The 18,252-nt window shown below is 40.6% G+C and overlaps 1 protein-coding gene across 5 annotated transcripts in view; it reads left to right on the top strand.

The window, feature by feature from the left end:
- SON (SON DNA and RNA binding protein) overlaps window positions 1-18,252 on the top strand; it is a 123,755-nt gene that overhangs the window by 94,106 nt on the left and 11,397 nt on the right. Inside the window, exons 7-10 of one of the 5 annotated variants that reach the window (XR_011026513.1) lie at window positions 7,794-7,904; window positions 12,218-12,334; window positions 13,499-14,131; window positions 15,147-15,231. Coding sequence is in view for 1 of the 5 variants with exons in the window: in XM_068270435.1 (XP_068126536.1) it covers window positions 7,794-7,904; window positions 12,218-12,334; window positions 15,147-15,294; window positions 17,086-17,148 (439 nt within the window). In the remaining 4 variants the exon portion in view is untranslated. Of the gene's footprint in view, window positions 1-7,793; window positions 7,905-12,217; window positions 14,132-15,146; window positions 15,295-17,085; window positions 17,149-18,252 lie in introns of those variants that run through there. The other 4 variants (XR_011026512.1, XM_068270435.1, XR_011026511.1 and 1 more) reach the window with 4 other exon arrangements.

The raw sequence follows: 18,252 nt of genomic DNA, 5'->3' as shown, positions 1-18,252 counted from the left end.
AGTATATATCTGGAGCATGTATGATGAGTCTGACTGTAGAATAGTGTTTTTCTCTTTGCTATCAGTAATGTCCTACTTATGGCTAGTCCACCAGGATGCTTTTTACAAACTTAAACAGTGCGATTACCGACTCCTATGCCAGTCATATATACTGATGTAGAACATTCCAAATAAGACATAGAAAGACATTCATATAGCTTTCATCTAGCATTCTGGTTCATCCAGAGTTCAGTCAAAAAGGCTGCACAAAACATCTGACAGGATTTTACTCAGCGCAGGCCCAGCTATATAGACTTATAGGCTTGCAAGCACAGCTGCAACATGTTTGCCGTGCAGTTGCACAAGTTTATATTCACTGGAAAAGATTTTTAATACAATGGAAGAGACAAAATATTTATATAGCTGCTTTGCAAGCACTGTTTGAGCACTGTAGTTTGTCCAACAGGCATTAATAAAAACAAAAACCCTCATCTCAAAGTCCCATCAACGCCTGCCACGCTGTGTGGAGAACCAGAAAGTCTAAAACAGGCTATATGCATGTTGGATTGATGTGGCTCTGTAAAACTTATTAGCTACAGGCTCACTATGCATTACTTGTTCTGGATGTGCAGCCTTGGTTTCAAGAGATGATTTGAATATTTGGGAGTGAAGCATTATGGGAAACTACAGTTGCTCATTTAGGCAGGGAACACACTTTTGTGTGTTTTTGTGCACGTTTTCTGCACAGAAAAACTGAGAATTCATGCTGATCAATCGATTAGTTCACGCTTAATGCGTTTTTCACTCGCTGAAAAAAACCTGACATCCTGCAGGAGAATTCTGCATATTTTGTCAATTATATTGGCTGCTGTGAAAAAAATGCATGTTTTCCTGCAGTTGAACACACATGGTGTGCAGAAAATTCATGCAAAAAATTACGCGCAGAAAACTGAAAGACAAGTGTGTCCCCTGCCTCACAGGGAAATTATCGCAAATACCTTCTATGTTAAGAAGGCAAATTTACATTTAGCAGTGCTTTTTTGTAATAGAGGGCTATTGGGTGTCTTTAAGCCCTTTATATCTTCCAGGTGGTTTTGGGTCACTATGAGCTGTCTGGGTATTTCTTAATACTGGTCCAAGCCCTATGCCATAGAGCCATATCAATCTATACCGTGCACTGATAAGGATCAAGAAGTCCGAAACAGGATTGGATTTATTGGATTGATGTGGCCCTGTAAAATTTATGATCTGGAGGCTTAGGGCTGGTTCAGACGGACGTTTGCAGAGCGTTTACAGCCAGCGTTCAGGGCTTGGTGTTAAACGCTCCCATTCAAGTGAATGGGAGCATTTGTACCAAGCTTTCAAGCGCGTTTACACAAACGCGGCGTTTGGGTCCCGATTTTCCCTTGCGTTCAAGGAGCCCCTGGAAGCTACATGTAGCTTCCAGGGGAGGTTAACCGCGACGGCTAATGTCCCCCTAGGGGAAGAAAAAACGCGACCGCATCCAAACGCACACGAACGCTGCTGAACGCGACGCCAGCAAACGCAACGCCTCCAAACGTCCGTCTGAACCAGCCCATACTATACACAAGCGGTTCTGGATGTGCAGCCTTGCTTTCAAGGGCGTAAAGAGATCATTTTCATATTCAGGAGTGACGCATCATGGGAAACCACAGTGTAGCTCACTTAAAGAGAACCAGAGACAAAGCACCCTCACATATTTTATTACATTTTATCAGTGGGAACATGACAGTAAACACCTACCCTGCTTTTAGTTTCATTCTTATCTGCTTAATTAGTCTATTAGCAGCTGTGATAAGAATCCCCAACTGGCTCAGTCTAGGTTTGACCTGGAATCATTATAGCTGAGTCACGCTTCTGTGGAGTCTTTTCAAACCCAAGCCTGCCACCTCCTGGCTCAGATTTCCTACTTTGCATACTGAGAGCTGTGATGACATGGGAGGGGCTGCTGCTGAGAGAGAAGCTCTGAAACAGAGCAATATGATCTGTGTGCTCTGTGTGCCTCTGCATAAATAATGATGATGACTGCAGTTTCATTCCTATGAGAGACACTTCCTACAGGCAGCTGCACATCATACCAAAATGAAAGCACACAGATGAAAGGCTGCAGCAGCCTAGATAGCAGCCTAGTCTCATATAGCCTAGACAGCACATCCAGAACAACTCATAACCCGGAAGCAGAAGGGATATGAGCCGGCGGCCATATTTGATTTTTCCTGGAGCAATAATGGATAAAAAACACTAAAAAAGGCACACCAGAGCGGCGAAATTATCAGGTAGAGCATTTATTTTTTTACAAGCTATCGACTGATATGTTTATTTTGTGTGAAACGTTCATCTCTGGTTCCCTTTAAAGCTAAATTATTGTAAAGAGCTTTTGTTTTAAGGCGGCAAAATTAAATTAAAAAAAAACCCCGCAGACTGCCAAAATTGGATAAATGATTTGTCCAATTGCGAAAAAACATACGAAACAACAATGAGATTGAAGTTTGTTGAGACGTGGTCACTGCACCACTCCTTAGCTCTCTGTCTGAACGACTTCAAAAAGTACTAACCTGCCATAGTAACAGGAAAGAAACAGGGTTGGTAGCTGGTTGCTAAGGGAGGAACAGTCAGGCATTTTGTGTATATGAGACCTTCGATGTGCCAATAAGTCACAGGTTTTTTTTACATTAAAATAAGAATAAATATAGCACACAATTTCATGTTATCTCCTGGAAAGATGCTGATGTGATGTAAATCGTGTTGATACAGTCTCTGCAAATAACATTTTATAAGATGTATTAAGGACACAGTTTCTTTATTATCTTGTGCAATGTAAGGCTCACTTTCCTTTAGTACAACAATCTGTTATGTAATCACCATAAGTGTAATTTTATAACTGAATGACATTAAATGTTATCTTTCAACTTAAGTTATCAGCCAAGTTCTCTTGGAAACTTGCTGGAAACCATGGCAACAGTATACTGCAAGGTGCTAAATGCCCAGAATTATCTTCTCTCTTCATCTCATTGGTTCACAATTTTGTAGAAAGCAAGGAATACTATTTATTGCATCTATTTATAGTCTTTGTTCTGCTGGGGTTACTGCAATTACATTACTCAGTGAGAAAGGATGCAAGTTCTATGTGCATGCATAGTGTAGGAAGTAACCACTCCCTTGTCATTAACCGGTTGGGGATCGCGGTAGGTAGAATCTATGCTGCATCTGTGGCTCTCTAGTTCTAATGTGGTGTGGATTCTACTTCGTGGCTTTCCTTAGTCTCGAGCCGTTCCCTGCTCACCACCGCAAACTCGTCTGTCGTGACCGAGCTTCCTCCTATTGGTAAGGAGCAAACTTTATTGGCTCCTTGCCAGGTGATCACTGCGAGTCAATCACAGTGATCACAGAACAGCTGCAATAAAGCAAAGCTCTGGTCCTTAAGGGGCCAGAAACTTGCCCCTGTGATATGTGGGACATAATGTCCTATTTCAGAAACATGCTCCTCAAATGACATTCATTGGCCGTGTGTTTTGTGAAAATTTTGGTTCCTGTAAAAGACCATAATTTCTTAGATATTTTAGTTCTTTATTGCAAGTTTGTACAGTGCCTAATTGTATTTCAGTTCTTCTGTAATTCCTCAGCATCTCCTGAAATATAACCAACTTGTAGGAATAAATTCTGAAAATTATCTTGGTATTCTTAGCTAATTTTTTAAGTAAATCCTCAATACAAACAATTAGCTGCAATGGTCAGCTCAGTTCTTTGGATTGTTTCAAAGAGAACCAATTCTCTTTGCTGATTGTATGAGACGTATGTGGTGACTGATCGCCCCAAGCTAGATGGAAGATGAAGACCAACGTCTTCTCATTGACATAAAGTAGCGTTTCATATTGGATGCTTACAAGTAACTCTTAGAGCGATGAAGCACCTTGCTGAAATGCGAGGAAGTGAAGAGGATCATGTCGCGTCAAAGGAAATGGGAGTTGTAGAATTTCATTCATCTGTATTTAATTCAAAAGATAAAATGTACTATTTTAAGTTGACGCAACTAGCCGTTTTTGGAATCCATACAGTCTGTAGCTGGTGGTTAGAGGTGCACTCCATGAAGTGTCATTGGGTTGGCCTTCTGATGTGTACTGAAAACATACTTTTCAGAAGTTACTAGCCGTAGCCACTTGGCTGACGTACAAGGCCCTGTGGTTAATTAACCTCACCAAAAGAAAAATTAGCCCTTGGCTACTCTAGGGGCATTGCGTTTTGAGATCACTTGCGATGAATGCTTTAATTAACTGGATATTTCCTTCTAGTGTGAATCAGAGTTGTAGATGAAGAAGTAGACATAGGTCCCTCCCCAGAGTTAAAGACTTGATTTCAAGAGAATTGTGGAACTTAAAACTTTGGAAACCACTAATCTATACCATCACAAATTGCTGACAACACAAGCACCTGGCTTTGGCATTAGTGTTGCCCATTTTCATATGATGTAAATTGCCTTTTTGTAATCCGTGTCCAATAATCAAGTCATCCTGGAAATTTTTGACTTCTATTGACCAAGAAAGTCCCAGGATCAAATGATAATAGCTATCTGTCCACTGAATCTGTCTTCACTGAATCTAAGAAACTGAAGCCTGCCAAGGGTAGATCATTTTTCTGGACTTCAAGGTTATGTCTTTTTCTTATTGCTTCATCTGCAATGCTTAGGAGCTTAACACAGGAGCACTGCGGGAAACATGCCTACAAGACGGCTTTACAAGGATGTCCCTGCATTTATTCTTCTTGCTACTTGTGTCATTAGCATTTTGCTTTAGAAACATTAGTGTAGTATAATAAAGATGTCAATCCTGAAATTTGTATCCTTTTTTTTCCGCCACTGTTTATTTCTCACTAATATAAGATTCTTCCTTTTTGTATTACTTTTTAACCTTATACCATTAGAAAAAATTGAACTTTTTTGTATCTGTACTGTAAAGAGGCACAATGCTGTAATTCTTTTTAACAAACGCAAAGTTTATTTAGATATAAAGGCATTTACAGATGAGTGTTCAATTTTGAAGGAACATAAAACAATTGACATGCAGTAGTTGTCCATTAGTCGTCATTCGTTACATTAGTCATAGTTAGAAATGTCAGATTGCTAGTACCCTAAAAAGATTCACTGTAAGTGTAAAGGTGCATATCTTTTCTATTTGAAGTGTAGGCATTATGCTTGACAGTAATGTACATACATATTAATAGGTATCTTACCATCAGTTGCAAACATAAACCCAGCATTAAGGAAAAGCAGAGTATTTCAAAAAGAGGGGACATACCCAAAAAGTGTATATTGATGTGATCCATCACCACTTGTCTATGTTCTTTCTTTCCATCTGTTCCATATTAAATGGAAGCGTTTTTCTGTGCTCCTCTGTGAGTGTACACTAGCTTTTTGTAGGACAAGCTATTATCCACTTGTTTTATACAAGTGAGCACAGCTGGCTGTGTGGGCGCAAGCCATCTACATCCGATGGATGTAGGTGGCCTCTAAAGTGTTTCGTAAAAGAAAGGTCTTTAGAGAAGCAGTTAGACCATAATTGTGTATCACACCAAGAAGGCATAATATTGGATCACTATTCATTGGGCAACAATGCTGTAATTTATTTTTGTAAATAACTAGAAGTGTGCACCAGTACCACCTAGTGTCAATAATGCTGTAATTTTCTTGGCATTGGTGTGGGGCACACTAACAACAAATGCTTGATTGATCACCATGCTCTATTATCCCCATTCCTACTTTGATTTTTCTTTTAAATGCCTATGTTTTCAATGCTCCTTTTTTAAATAAATTTTCATGGTGCCCTTGGTACGCTTGTCTTTTCCATGTTTGTGAAGTAGTTTGCCACCTGTCATGGGTTGAATACCCCTGGACTTGCATCCCACTTTACTTTTGAATAATTCCATGAGGTTTAATTGCATCAATCTTTTCATAAAAATTTCAGATATAGCATATTTGAAATGAATTGGCATTTTAAAAGTTTTGAGGTGCAGATTTCTAATTAGACTGTTATTTCAACAATGTATTTTGAAATCAGTTGCAATGACCACCATTTGATTGTGGAATATATTTAATGTGACAGTGATATGAAATATTAGCATTGACATAAACATGTACCAAGTCCACTAAAGACTTTAGTGAAATCCTATATTCTAATTTTGTTATAAAGTCTAAAAATCATGGTTTGAGGATTACTCTCTAACCCTTTCCCACACCTAAAAATAACTTCCAGCCTTCAAGTTATACATAATTCATCACCCCTATCTTCGCTGTATTTTTTCCCCTTTTTTTTGCAAAATTTAGCCTAAAGCCTCATACACGCTCTAGATAAACCAACACCCCCCCCCCCACACACACACACACACACATACCACCACCCCCCCAATAGCAGCAGAACACATTGCAAGCCTGTAGCCTACCGATGCATCTGTAAGGCCTCGGCCTTGCAATGTCACCCAAGGATCGGTTCCCGATCCCTGACGGGTAACCTGCTTGGTACGTGTATACAAACCATAACTACCTTTCCACCAAAATTACTGGAGACCTTCTATCTAAATTACATAACCATTCCTTCTAATCTCTGACCTCACTAGTATCTGAAAATTATGATCTCTGCCCAATACCATTGAGACTGCCAGTATACGTTATGCGCCGCTGAATGATTGCAGGCTAATGACTCGGAACTGAACATCTCTTCTTTGCTGCTGTAATGTAGCTGTTTGAGTGTATTTTACTCCCCAAAGGTTTGCTATAAATACATGAGTCCTATCAGTCCAAACTGTATTTACAAAGGGCTCTTTTCTGTGAAATGACTTATAAACTTCTAATAGGTTTAGAAGTTTTGCCTTAAAGGATACCCGAGGTGACATGATGAGATAGACCTGTGTATGTACTCTGCCTAGCACACAAATAACTATGCTGTGTTCCTTTTTTTCTTTCTCTGCCTAAAAGAGTTTAACGTCAGGTATGTAAGTGGCAGTTCCTGTCTCAGTCAGGACTGGGTCAGACTACAGCGTGACCCTCGCTGATAAAAAATTACAACTATACAACACTTTCCTAGCAGAAAATAGCTTCTGAGAGCAGGAAAGAGATAAAAGGGTCAATAGTTCATGATTTTAGCTCTGGCATACTTCAATGAATGTGTCATTGAGCAAAAACAGTAAAAACTTAAAAAGTAGATTTAAACATAAAATAAAATTACGGATTATCATTCCAAACCATGAAAAGGTCTTATTTAGGAGGAGGAGGATAGATACAATTGTTTCTTTCATTAGTTTATTTTCACCTAGGTTGTCCTTTAAAGCAGACCTGAACTCAAAACTTCCTCTCTGCTCTAAAAGATAAGCCACGACATAATAAGCCTTAAAGAAAAACCTTTCTTTGTTACAGCTGATGCAAATCATGCAATAAATCTGCACGGTTTCTACTTCCTGCTTTCATGGAAGCAAACATATTGTTAACATTTTGTGTTTAGAAATTAGCTGCTCTGCTGTGGCTGAGGAGATTCCTAAGCTGACACAGCTGAGAGATCAAATGATGGGAATGAATTGGACAGGCCAAACTGTCTAAATATATACAGGGTGCATTTCTCTGTTTTCCATCTATCCTGTGCAAGAGTTCAGGTCCACTTTAGTTAGTAGTTTTTTCTTAGCAGCAACTTTTGTGTTGTATAAATATCTTCCTTGTTTTGTCTGTAATGTAATTCATGCTCTATCATTTTGTTCTATGAAAGAATATGCTCAGCATATTATACTAAACACACCTTTTCTTTTTGTTGTAGCCAGTGGACATCACAGCGGCAATGAATGAGCGCGCCATCGCCCAGACCCGACTCACAGGAAATCCCTTTGATTTGGAGGCCTTGCTCATGCTGAACCGTGCACAGGAGCAGGTTAGTCACATCAAGTCACGTGTTTGTCGTAGAGGCCAAATTACAGATCAGAAAGCCTTGATTTGTCTCTGAAGGTTCTCCTATTCTCCAAGCGCGATTAGTGGAGATATAATATATGATCCAGCAAACATTGGACTGGATGTTTTTAAAATTGTCTATAAATAGTTGGAAGCTTGTAGCCCTCACCTGGATCTTATTGATATGTAATGAACTTGCTGAAAGATGAGTAAGTCAGCAGTTATCTGATGCAGTTGCATGCTGGTGTCAATGGTGAGAACACTTGCTCTGAACACTGCATGCAGCTGGAGTCATATCATCACTGATTCTGAAACCACTACTCAAACCTGACTGATATGATCACAGGCAAGGGTAACCAGTGTTAAACACCTAATAGCAGACAGTTAAGACTGTTGAGGTTTGATAAATGACTACTTATATCACCACTGGATAGAACAGTCCAGAATTGTACTTAGTGTGACCTGATACTCCAGGATAACTCTGAGGTTTCAGTGGAGTGAGCACTTAACAAGACTCACATTTTCAGTTGATACCTTTAAAAATAGTACCCTTCAAAAATTATTACCAGTAAAATATCTCAGTTGTCTTTCTCATCAGCTGGTCTGTTAACCTGTTTGAATCATGAGATGGGCAGAGAATGAGATTAATTTGCACCTTGGTTTCAAGATCATTAATGTTAAATACATTGCACTGGCTGTGCTGTGTCCGGAAAAATGTCTACCATTGTTAATACATCCGAGGACTCTGAAGGTCCATTTAAAAAAATACTCCGTGATGCAAAGTGTTTTCAGTAGAATCTGTATGTGTTTTCAAAGCGTATTATAAGCCACACAAAACAGGACTGAACTGGGGAATATTTTTGATTACTGCATCCTTGAGTTCTTCTTCAAAGTGTATCTTCGGTCACATAAAAAAGACACCACTTTTTTTCTATGTGGCCAAACTGGCATTTAATAACATGGTATTGTTAGAAATTATTTTCATTAGATCATGACAATGTTATGAACAAATAGCTGAATGATTGTCCCGTTGAAACTGCCTTATTTTCATTTGGAGAAAAAAATGTGTACATCTTGAACAGGGTCAAGTCCTACTATTTGTAGTGTCTGGTTGAATGCTTTTATTATGCTTTCTGGGATTTTAATATAGGGTAACATGATCCTGTTTGGTTCACAGCGTTCCTGCTTAATACTTTAGCAATACGCTGTTCTGTAACAAATAGGGCTGTACTGAGCTTGTAGGAGCCTGACTAATCTCAATCTATGGACTTAACTGTCAAATCTGTCCCCTCTCCACATCTGACCACTAACTTTGCTTTGGTATTGGTGCAGAGGTCAGATGATGACATACCCAGGGGACCAGTAGAGGGGTGTGGCTGGCACAGGAGGGTGAGTAGAGGCGTGGCAGGACTTGGAGAGGACATGGCTGGACTTCTGAACCAGGAAGTTCAGCCAAATACCAGGGCTTTCCCCACTAAGGAATTGTCTGAAGTTCTTTTCTGTTTTCTACCCAAAGTTTTGGGATAGTGTTCTGTGGACTGATGAAACAAAATTTGAACTGTTTGGGCCCATGGATCAACGCTATGTTTGGAGGAGGAAGAACAAGGCCTATGAAGAAAAGATCACCTTGCCTACTGTGAAGCATGGCGGGGGTCAATCATGCTTTGGGGCTGTTTTGCTTCTGCAGGTACAGGGAAGCTTCAGCGTGTGCAAGGTACCATGAATTGTCTTCAGTACCAGGAGATATTGGATGAAAATGTGATGCAGTCCGTCACAAACCTGAGGCTTGGGAGACGTTGGACCTTTCAACAGGACAATGATCCCAAGCATACCTCCAAGTCCACTAGAGCATGGTTTCAGATTAAAGGCTGGAACATTTTGGAGTGGCCATTGCAGTCACCAGACTTAAATCTGATTGAGAACCTCTGGTGGGACTTAAAGAAACCAGTTGCAGCGCGCAAGCCAAGCCCATGAAGAATGAGCTAAGATACCTGTAGATCGCTAGTGTCAAGCTATGCTTCACATTTAACAGCTGTTCTAACTGGAAAAGGATGTTGTACTAAGTACTAAGAAGTAATGTCACTTGGGGGTTGAATACAACTGATAATAATGTGAGCACAGAAAAGACATTTGTGGTTATTTCATTATAAATGTTATATTTGTCTGACTTACAAGTGCCTCTTTAATTTAATTGTAAACAAGATGACTGAAATGATCAAAATCAATGGTAAACTGGCCAAAACACTCAATTTCAGTGGGGGTTGAATGATTTTGAACACAACAGTCTTTTTTTTCAACCCAAATAACTATGTTCTATGTAATAGGTTACTGGTTTTCAACCAGCCCATCTTGAAAGTTGTACAGTCACTTCTGTGACTGGAGATAAACTTTTTAAACAAGTCAAAACAGATCTGTGGGACAGAAAAAAAGGTGATAGTTGCTTCCCCAGGAATACCCCTTCCAGTCCACTACTGTTATATCCCCCCCGGCCCTTGTCCTCTGATGCAGCTGTGAAATCGAAGAAAAGTGTCTCTATCTAGCAATGTCCATCTGTGATGTCACCCTCCAATTTCTGTTCCCTTTGCCGCAGTTTATCAATTAGCCTCAGACCCTGAGGGAATCCTGAAGGCATTCAGCACTGCAGGCAAAGCAACCATTTGGTTGGGTTGGTGAGTCCACACACAGTACAATTTTGATTGTATGTACAATTGATAGAATCTGCAATCGGATATAGAGATCGTGTTGCTGCCACCAATTAGCAATAAGCGTGCGATTGCACAATCTAACTAGCTAAATCTGTAGTAAAAAAGGGTTAATTCAACATCCTTTCTAGAGATAGAAAAATATCAATAAAACCGTTATGGTATCCTTCTCTTTAGAGAAGCGGGGAACTCTTTGCAGAGTGTTCAGAACAAGCACTTAGACAAATGATTTTTTTATTGTTTATTTTATAATAAAATGATGTATAAACTAAATACAGCAATTGAACAGATTGATACATAAATAACAGGAATAAAAGTGAAAAATATTGAGTATAATGTCTAAGTTGGCTGTCAAATTACCATGCCCTTTGCGATGGTAAGTCTAAACAGAAGACATAAAATTCTGTGTGCAATAGTCCAATGATGGAAAGCCTAGATCCTTGATGGAATATGGATACTGGCTGGGGCCGTCCTCTCAAAGCCTGTGTCCAACAGTTGTAACTCTTTCTCCGCTGGAGAGTGGAGATGGTAATGGGAGATGGCCAGGGTCTGCTACATGCTCCAGCTCCACCCTCTGTCCTGAAAAGAATATGAAATACCTGAATTGATTGTATCTCGGCGTCAGTTGATCAGAACCCACAGAGAATGATGCATGCGTCTTTCTGGCATTCTCTGCATTACTTGGAGTATATATATTACAATATTTAATTTCAGAGAAAACTAGATCTCGGTGTCAGAAGATGCTAGATAAATGCGTTGTGGCTCAGACAGATTGGATCTAGTGCATATCTGATAATTTTGACATGCCTGCCATCTTTGGAAAGCTGATTATTTAGTACAATTAATATTGTTTGACTGATTAGTTATAAGTAATCCCCCTATCAGGATACGTGAAGGAATGTGGCTTTGGTCAGCTAGGAATTTACGACCGGTGATCTGGTTTCTAGCCCCTGCACTCTCCTTATCAAATATCCTTTAGTAGACCTAAAGGATATGAGGTGGTTCTGCTTTTAGGGTTTATTAGCCTTCCTCTAGGGAACAATAAACAAACAACCATTTCCCCCAGAGCAGAGGCCTGGGCTGAAATAATCACTGTTATAGTTAGTGACTCCTAGTCATGTTTTGTGTACTCTATTTTTGTGCAGTTGTGCCAGTGGAGTAGGCGAATCCGTGACACCATCTAACCCCACTTCTTCTGGTTTACAGTATTAGTAAGTGGTCTCTGCCCTTTTAATCAGTACATTGCTATAATTTCAGAAGATGAGTGTTAACAAAGATCTACTGTATTTTTTGGACTATAAGACTCATTCCGCGTGCCAATACGAACCTCCAGCCCGACACAATCGGTACAAAGGGGCATAAAGTACAAGATGCTCCTTCACCATGGATGCACCAGGTTTAGTATATAAATATTTTTCCACTGCTTTTTGTCTTCAAAACCTAGGTACATCTAATGGTTAGGAGCGTCTTATAGTCCGAAAAATGAAGTATATTAAAGTGTTGTATCAGCTATAATTTAAATAGCTCACTTTTGTAATCCGTATCTGGATTTTTAGATAGTGGTTATTACAATTTTTTAATTTTTTCCATTCAGATTGATGCATGGGCACAGTCTTCCTCTCTTCCTGGACAGTTTACAGGGAGCACTGGAGCTCAGATCCTTTCACCAGACGAAATCAGTAACAGCGGTCCACAAGCCTGGCTTAAAAAGGTATGCAAATGGCAAACAGCAGTCTTAGCCAACTATTTATCCATGCTGATGTAGTGTATAGAAAATGGCTTATTCTTAGCCAAGTGCTTGCACCTATCGTATTGTCCAAGCCCAATTTTCTACATATAACCAGAATTATAAAGCATATCACTGGATAAATGCTATAAACACGACCAACCACAAAATGAAACAAACTATATGTAAATCTTATAAAATGTAATTTTCATGAATTGGATGAGTAGCACTACCTCTGTGGTTTCATTTTGAGCTGGTTGTGAGATTATTGAACTGTGCACCTAACGTTTTTCCCCTCTGGTTGATTGATGAACTCTTGTGTTTCCCAAAATTGGTCTGTTTCACTGTTCCTTTCATTGCAGAAGCGGTTCTCGTGATAAGAGGCAGAACAATTGTAATCTGAGCTGTCAAAAAGTTTGAGTAGTTGCAAGAGTGATCTACAGTATTTCTGCAGGTCCCTAAAATCGGAAAAGCCTAATTGCCTGTTTTCTAAGTTATGTAAAGTTTATTATTTTATGATAGTCCATATATTAACCCTAGTTACGATTATCCAATGTAGATATTAGAACCTTTTTTATTTTGATTTCGAAGTATGCTGTTTCAGGGAGAAAATCTTACAGCAAATCTGGACATGTCCTCAGAACCTTGTAGATTCAGTCCTTATTAACATAAAGCAGCAACTGATGGTATGTAGAGAAGTGGAGGAGCCTTTACCCAAGATGGAATGCAAGCAGTTCCCAGAGGCTAACCCACCCAAGGCTGTAGAAGAACCTTCTGGAGGAGCTCCAAGGGAGGACCTGCCCATGCTTCAGCTGCTGCCATGGCTCTCCCCTCTGCCTACCAGATGTTGCTGCTTCTCTTCTCCTTAGTTGTCGAGACCTACCCTCCTGGTCTATAAAGCGTCTTTAAATGAGGAACTGTTTTTGTTTGCCACATCAAACAATCAAATGACCTGATCATTTCAGCCTGTTTGAAATGATTAGCAGTGTTACTGTTCTGCTTGTTACCATGTCAACCAGCAATTACCCTGATCTCTAGGGCGTAGAAATGCAACTGTATTCTTAACTTGTGTTTTGCATTAATGTTGTTCGCTCTGGCGGGCACAGTGAAACAGACCTTGATGTTGAAAATTCTATCATTACAAAGCAGGTTCTAAAGCGGGATCGGACCCTGGTGTGACAATGGCTGGGGTCAATGTCACTCTCTGCCCTTCTTTTATGGAAATGTTCCGGCATTGAGAGGGGCGAATGGAACTCATAAGTAAGTAAAATAAAGAATCCTGGGTGTTTAAAATGAGAAGATCCAGCGTGGATAATGTCTTCTGCATGATCTGGTTCAGTCCCACCACGACAGGGTGTGGCAGGTCAGAAGCCAATCTCCATTCAAGCTATGTTCACTGTTTGGTGGTTGAGTATGCTTATTGTTTCACAGTTGCAGATTAACCTGATTTGTGCAATGTTAAAATGACACTAGGCTGCTAGTTAACTCACTAACAAGAGGGGTGGGTTTTCTTTACTTGTTCAGAAGTGTGTTTTTTGCTTTAGACCAGTATGACAGACTAGAGTTTGTCCAGTGTTGAGGTGTCAGGACGAAGGTAGGACAGCTCTTTGCTGGGGTAAGCACGGGGGGTACCAGAGAGGGGATCGTTCACAGAGTCACCTGTGAACCTTCACCGCTCTATATGGAAACTTGTTGCAGGGTCAGAACCTTGTAGCTGCCTTGTGTCCACGGTCCCTGCCTGCTCTCCTACCACAACACTGCCGCCAAAGAATCATTATGTAGGTAAGGATTTCACTAGTTTTTTTTTCCTTTCTTCTTATGACTGATGTATTATGAATTGTGAAATGTTCTCTTTATTCACTAAAATATGCTGAAAGCATTTTTTTAATATCCTCTCTAGTTGTGGTAGCCTGGTGCTATAAAACTGATCAGTTACCTTGTTTATAATTAATCACTTTGGTCTTGAAGTCCGACTCCAGAAAAAAATGTACTGTTTTTTTAAATAATAGTGTAGAAAGGTTTTAACAGCCTCATCTTCGGCCTTTACTGGGTTCCATGCCTGCATGTAAGAGTATTTTTGCTTCCTGTCATAGCAGGAAGCGAATAATTCTCTGCAATAGTGATAGTCTGTGTCCTTATCTGGGAGAGTTTCTTTACTTCCTGTTCTGACAGGAAATGAGTAATTCTCTGCAATAGTGACAGTCTGTGACCTCATCTGGGAGTGTTCATTCACTTCCTGTTCTGACAGGAAGTAAGTGATTCTCTGTAACACCAACAACCTACGCTCCTCAACTGGGAGTATTTCCTCCTTTGTGTCCTTACAATAAGTAATTCTCTCCAAAGAGAGGGCTACTAATTACTCTTGCTTATGTAGAGTGGAAAAAGTTAGCACCCTAGACATCTCCTGTACCTGGCACCACCAGGATACATATTAAACTCTTGGAGTTACATGGAAGTCCCAGGAAAAGGAAGTGTAGAAAAATATTGATGGTAACATAACAGTAAAACCACTAAAGACATTTTAATTCCTTTCTACACTATCCAAAACTTAAAAAAAACAAAACGGTTTTGTTCTTGAAGTTGGGCTTTAAGAAATCATTCAAAATGGGATGTAGCATTATGCATGAAAACAACTAAGGGCTGGTATCTAGTCATTGAGCTTTGTGTGTTTGTTGTATTAGAAGGATCAGCTTAAATGGAAGCACAGAAACTGATATTGTATTTATAGACACACTGTTTTTAAGGCTATACTGACGTTCTGGTTGCTCCTTTTCTATCTCATCTGTCTGCCTTCTAGGATCAGTTTCTAAAGGCAGCCCCTGTAACTGGGGGAAGAGGAGCCCTGCTTATGAGGAAGATGGGCTGGAAGGAAGGAGAGGGACTTGGTCGACATAATGAAGGAAACGTAGACCCTATTCTTCTTGATTTCAAAACTGACCGTAAAGGTAAATATAATTTCTACATGTGCTATCACTCAAGTAAGTCCTGCTCATGGGACTGCCTTATAAGTATAATTATACTTAAACATATAAAACTATTGCATCGTAATTACCCCAGCCCTTCCTATCTCCGTTTGATATTCCCTGATAAATCAGAGCAAAGCTTTAGGCAGTGTCATTGGGAAAGAACTATTGCCCATTTATGGTGGTTTTGCAGAGTGGTAAAGAGGTTCTGAGATGAGGTGACTTCTCTTATTGGCTCTGCTCTGCTCTTGAGAAGGATCTCTCCCCTGGACCCTCTTATGTTGCTTCTGGGTGATAAACCCTTAGGATGGAAGTTCCCTCCTCATCGACTTGCTTAGCACACAGCCAAAGCGGCCAGACTACACATAGTGGCTTAAACCCACCCTTTCACTTGAAGCAGTTAGGGGTATAATTAATGATATTTTCATCTCTGAACGCCTCCTATCGATAGTAAACAATACATTTGTTGTGTTCACAAAAACTCTCTGCTTTTTAGCCTTCACTCCATGACAGTTGCCCGTGGCCCTTTAGTCAAGAATCCCTCAGTCTTTGCAATACCTTGTACCACTGGACCTCACTGCTATTTATGTCAATTGTATTTTCCTCTGAATGCAGTTGGAATCCAACCTTTTGATTTCTCTGCTATCTTATAGCTGTTAATACTTCAACTTGTATATTATGCTGTTTTTTTTTTACTGATTGCAGTTATATGCATAGTTGCCAATGTTTGGGGTCAAAAATCAGCTGTTGTAAACATTTAATAACTTTAATAAAACTTTTTTCAACTAAAAAAATAAGATACTTAACTCAGAAGAGAAAAGCTTCAGTATCCTGCCGAGGCTTTCCCATGTCCTCCTGGCCCACACCATTGCTGCACAAGAGTTTGTCGGATGTTATGCTGCCTGCTCCTCTTCATGTTCTGTGTGTAGCGTCGTCATACTGTGCAGTAGGCTGGAGCCGCTAGTCCACCAGCGGCTCTGTGCTACTGTTCAGGTGCTCAAGCACCATGGGGAGCAAGGGCACGAACTTCAAGAGTATCCTGGGAATTGGCGGTTGTCTCAAGGAAGTTGTGGGAAGCCTTGGGCACACTTTAAAGGGAACCTTAATTGACTGAAAAAAAGGTTTAACTTACCTGGTGCTTCTACTGGCCCGTTGGAGATGTCTTGTGCCCGCACTGGGACAAATCAATCTTCCGGTCCCTCGCAGCGAGATAGTTTTGTGTGCGCAGTATGAGATTTTCTTGTATTGCGCAGGATGGCTGCGGTGTTAGCGAGGACACAAGCGGCCAGGGCTGCGCAGGCACAGTGACCCACCAACTGATCAGTCAGCAAAAGCGAAACTAAACTAGTTCTTTGAGTGGGAATGGAGGATCGGTTTGCAGGGGGCCGATAGAGGCTCCAGGTAAGTTAACCCCCCCCTTTTTTTTCTTCAGTCAGTTAAGGTTCTCTTTAAGAAGTGCAAGCTCTGGCTACTTCTGGAAACTGGCCCATTCATTAGAGTTAATTGGCCAGTAGTCAGCAATAGAGTTTACAGTAGGGATCTTTGAGGGCTCACATCACCTTCATTAGAGGGGGATGAACAATATTCAATCAAGGCATCGGAACATCGTTGTGACTAGAGTGGAGGAGGTGCCAGGAGTTAAGTTTTGGGGATATGTGCAGAGGAATTAAGAGGGTGACACAAAATGGAAGACTTTCTGAGGTCTGTACACTGAATCAGAAAATACATTAAAATATTAGTATGCTTATATCGGGTTTCCTTTCTTTATTGTAGGATTAGTGGCAGATGGAGAAAAGGCCTCCAATAAACAATTACCTGCGTTGAAGGATCTATCCGGTAAGTTCCTTGTGTGATTTATTGATGACAGAATCAAGTCTCCCATAGATGTTGATCATACTGGGTCTGATTTACTAAAGGTGGTTATTAATGCAGTGTTCTCCCCAGGCTTTTTGCCCCACCTGACTAATTTTGGTGAGCACCCGGCTGTCATCAACTCGCCTACTCATCCTCTTCCTGTCCTGTAAGCAGAGCTGCGCCGGCCCTGCATTCCCCCGTCAGGCCCCACCCATGTACTTTTTTTCATGCCACCCAGCTGGGAAAAAAATTCTGGGGAGAACACTGATTAATGGTATAATTCTTTGGGCAATCGATTCTCCGATTCGATTGTAATATTTAATGGATCTGTCCGTTTCTTTGGATGAATTCTGTTAATCTGATCGAATTGGATAGCGGCTCTACTTTTGTTAGTGGGTTTTTAATCGGAGATCGATGGCCACCTTTAGACATCTCTAGAGACCTGCAAGCATCTCATGTGGCACTCGAAATAGTGGTCCTGAAATCCAAGACTGGATTGTAAAAAAAAAAAGTGTCTTGCTATTACATGGCAAAATACGATAGCTCACTCATAGACCTTACTGAACCAAGGTGAAGGTTGCTAAAAGGTTAGTAAATCAGTAGCTGTATGATTGCAGTCAGTCTCGTGCAGACACCCCAGTGAGAACCATTTTCTTTTAATAGGATTTATGTAAAACTACACTGCAAGCACAAATGTTTTCCTTGTCCTGTGGACATCATAAAGATGGTAGTTGCTCAGTCAGGCTAATAACCATCATATGAGGAGCTCACAAGACTGGGCTAATACACAGAGCAAAATGTGAAGGGAACCTGAGATTGTTCACTAGCCTTTTTTAATATTTACCTGGGGCTTCCTCCAGCCACCTGAGCACTGTGGCCTCCCTGGCTGTCCTCCTCAGCCCCTCCATTCTGCTGCTATGACTCCCGGTAATCCGTGGAGTCACGGCCTTCTGTGCACGTGGTCATGCACCCTTCGTCGCGCTTTAGTACTGCGCAGAAACGGAACACTCCAGGGGACAGAAGTTCCACGCAGAAGCCAGCGACTGGCGGCAACTGACAGGATTACCGGGAGTCGTAGCGCCAGTA

Source organism: Hyperolius riggenbachi, chromosome 2, assembly GCF_040937935.1.
Source record: "Hyperolius riggenbachi isolate aHypRig1 chromosome 2, aHypRig1.pri, whole genome shotgun sequence".
Lineage (NCBI taxonomy): Eukaryota > Metazoa > Chordata > Amphibia > Anura > Hyperoliidae > Hyperolius > Hyperolius riggenbachi.
The sequence above is the reverse complement of the archived record's forward strand: the minus strand, read 5'-3'. Positions and strand labels throughout refer to the sequence as shown.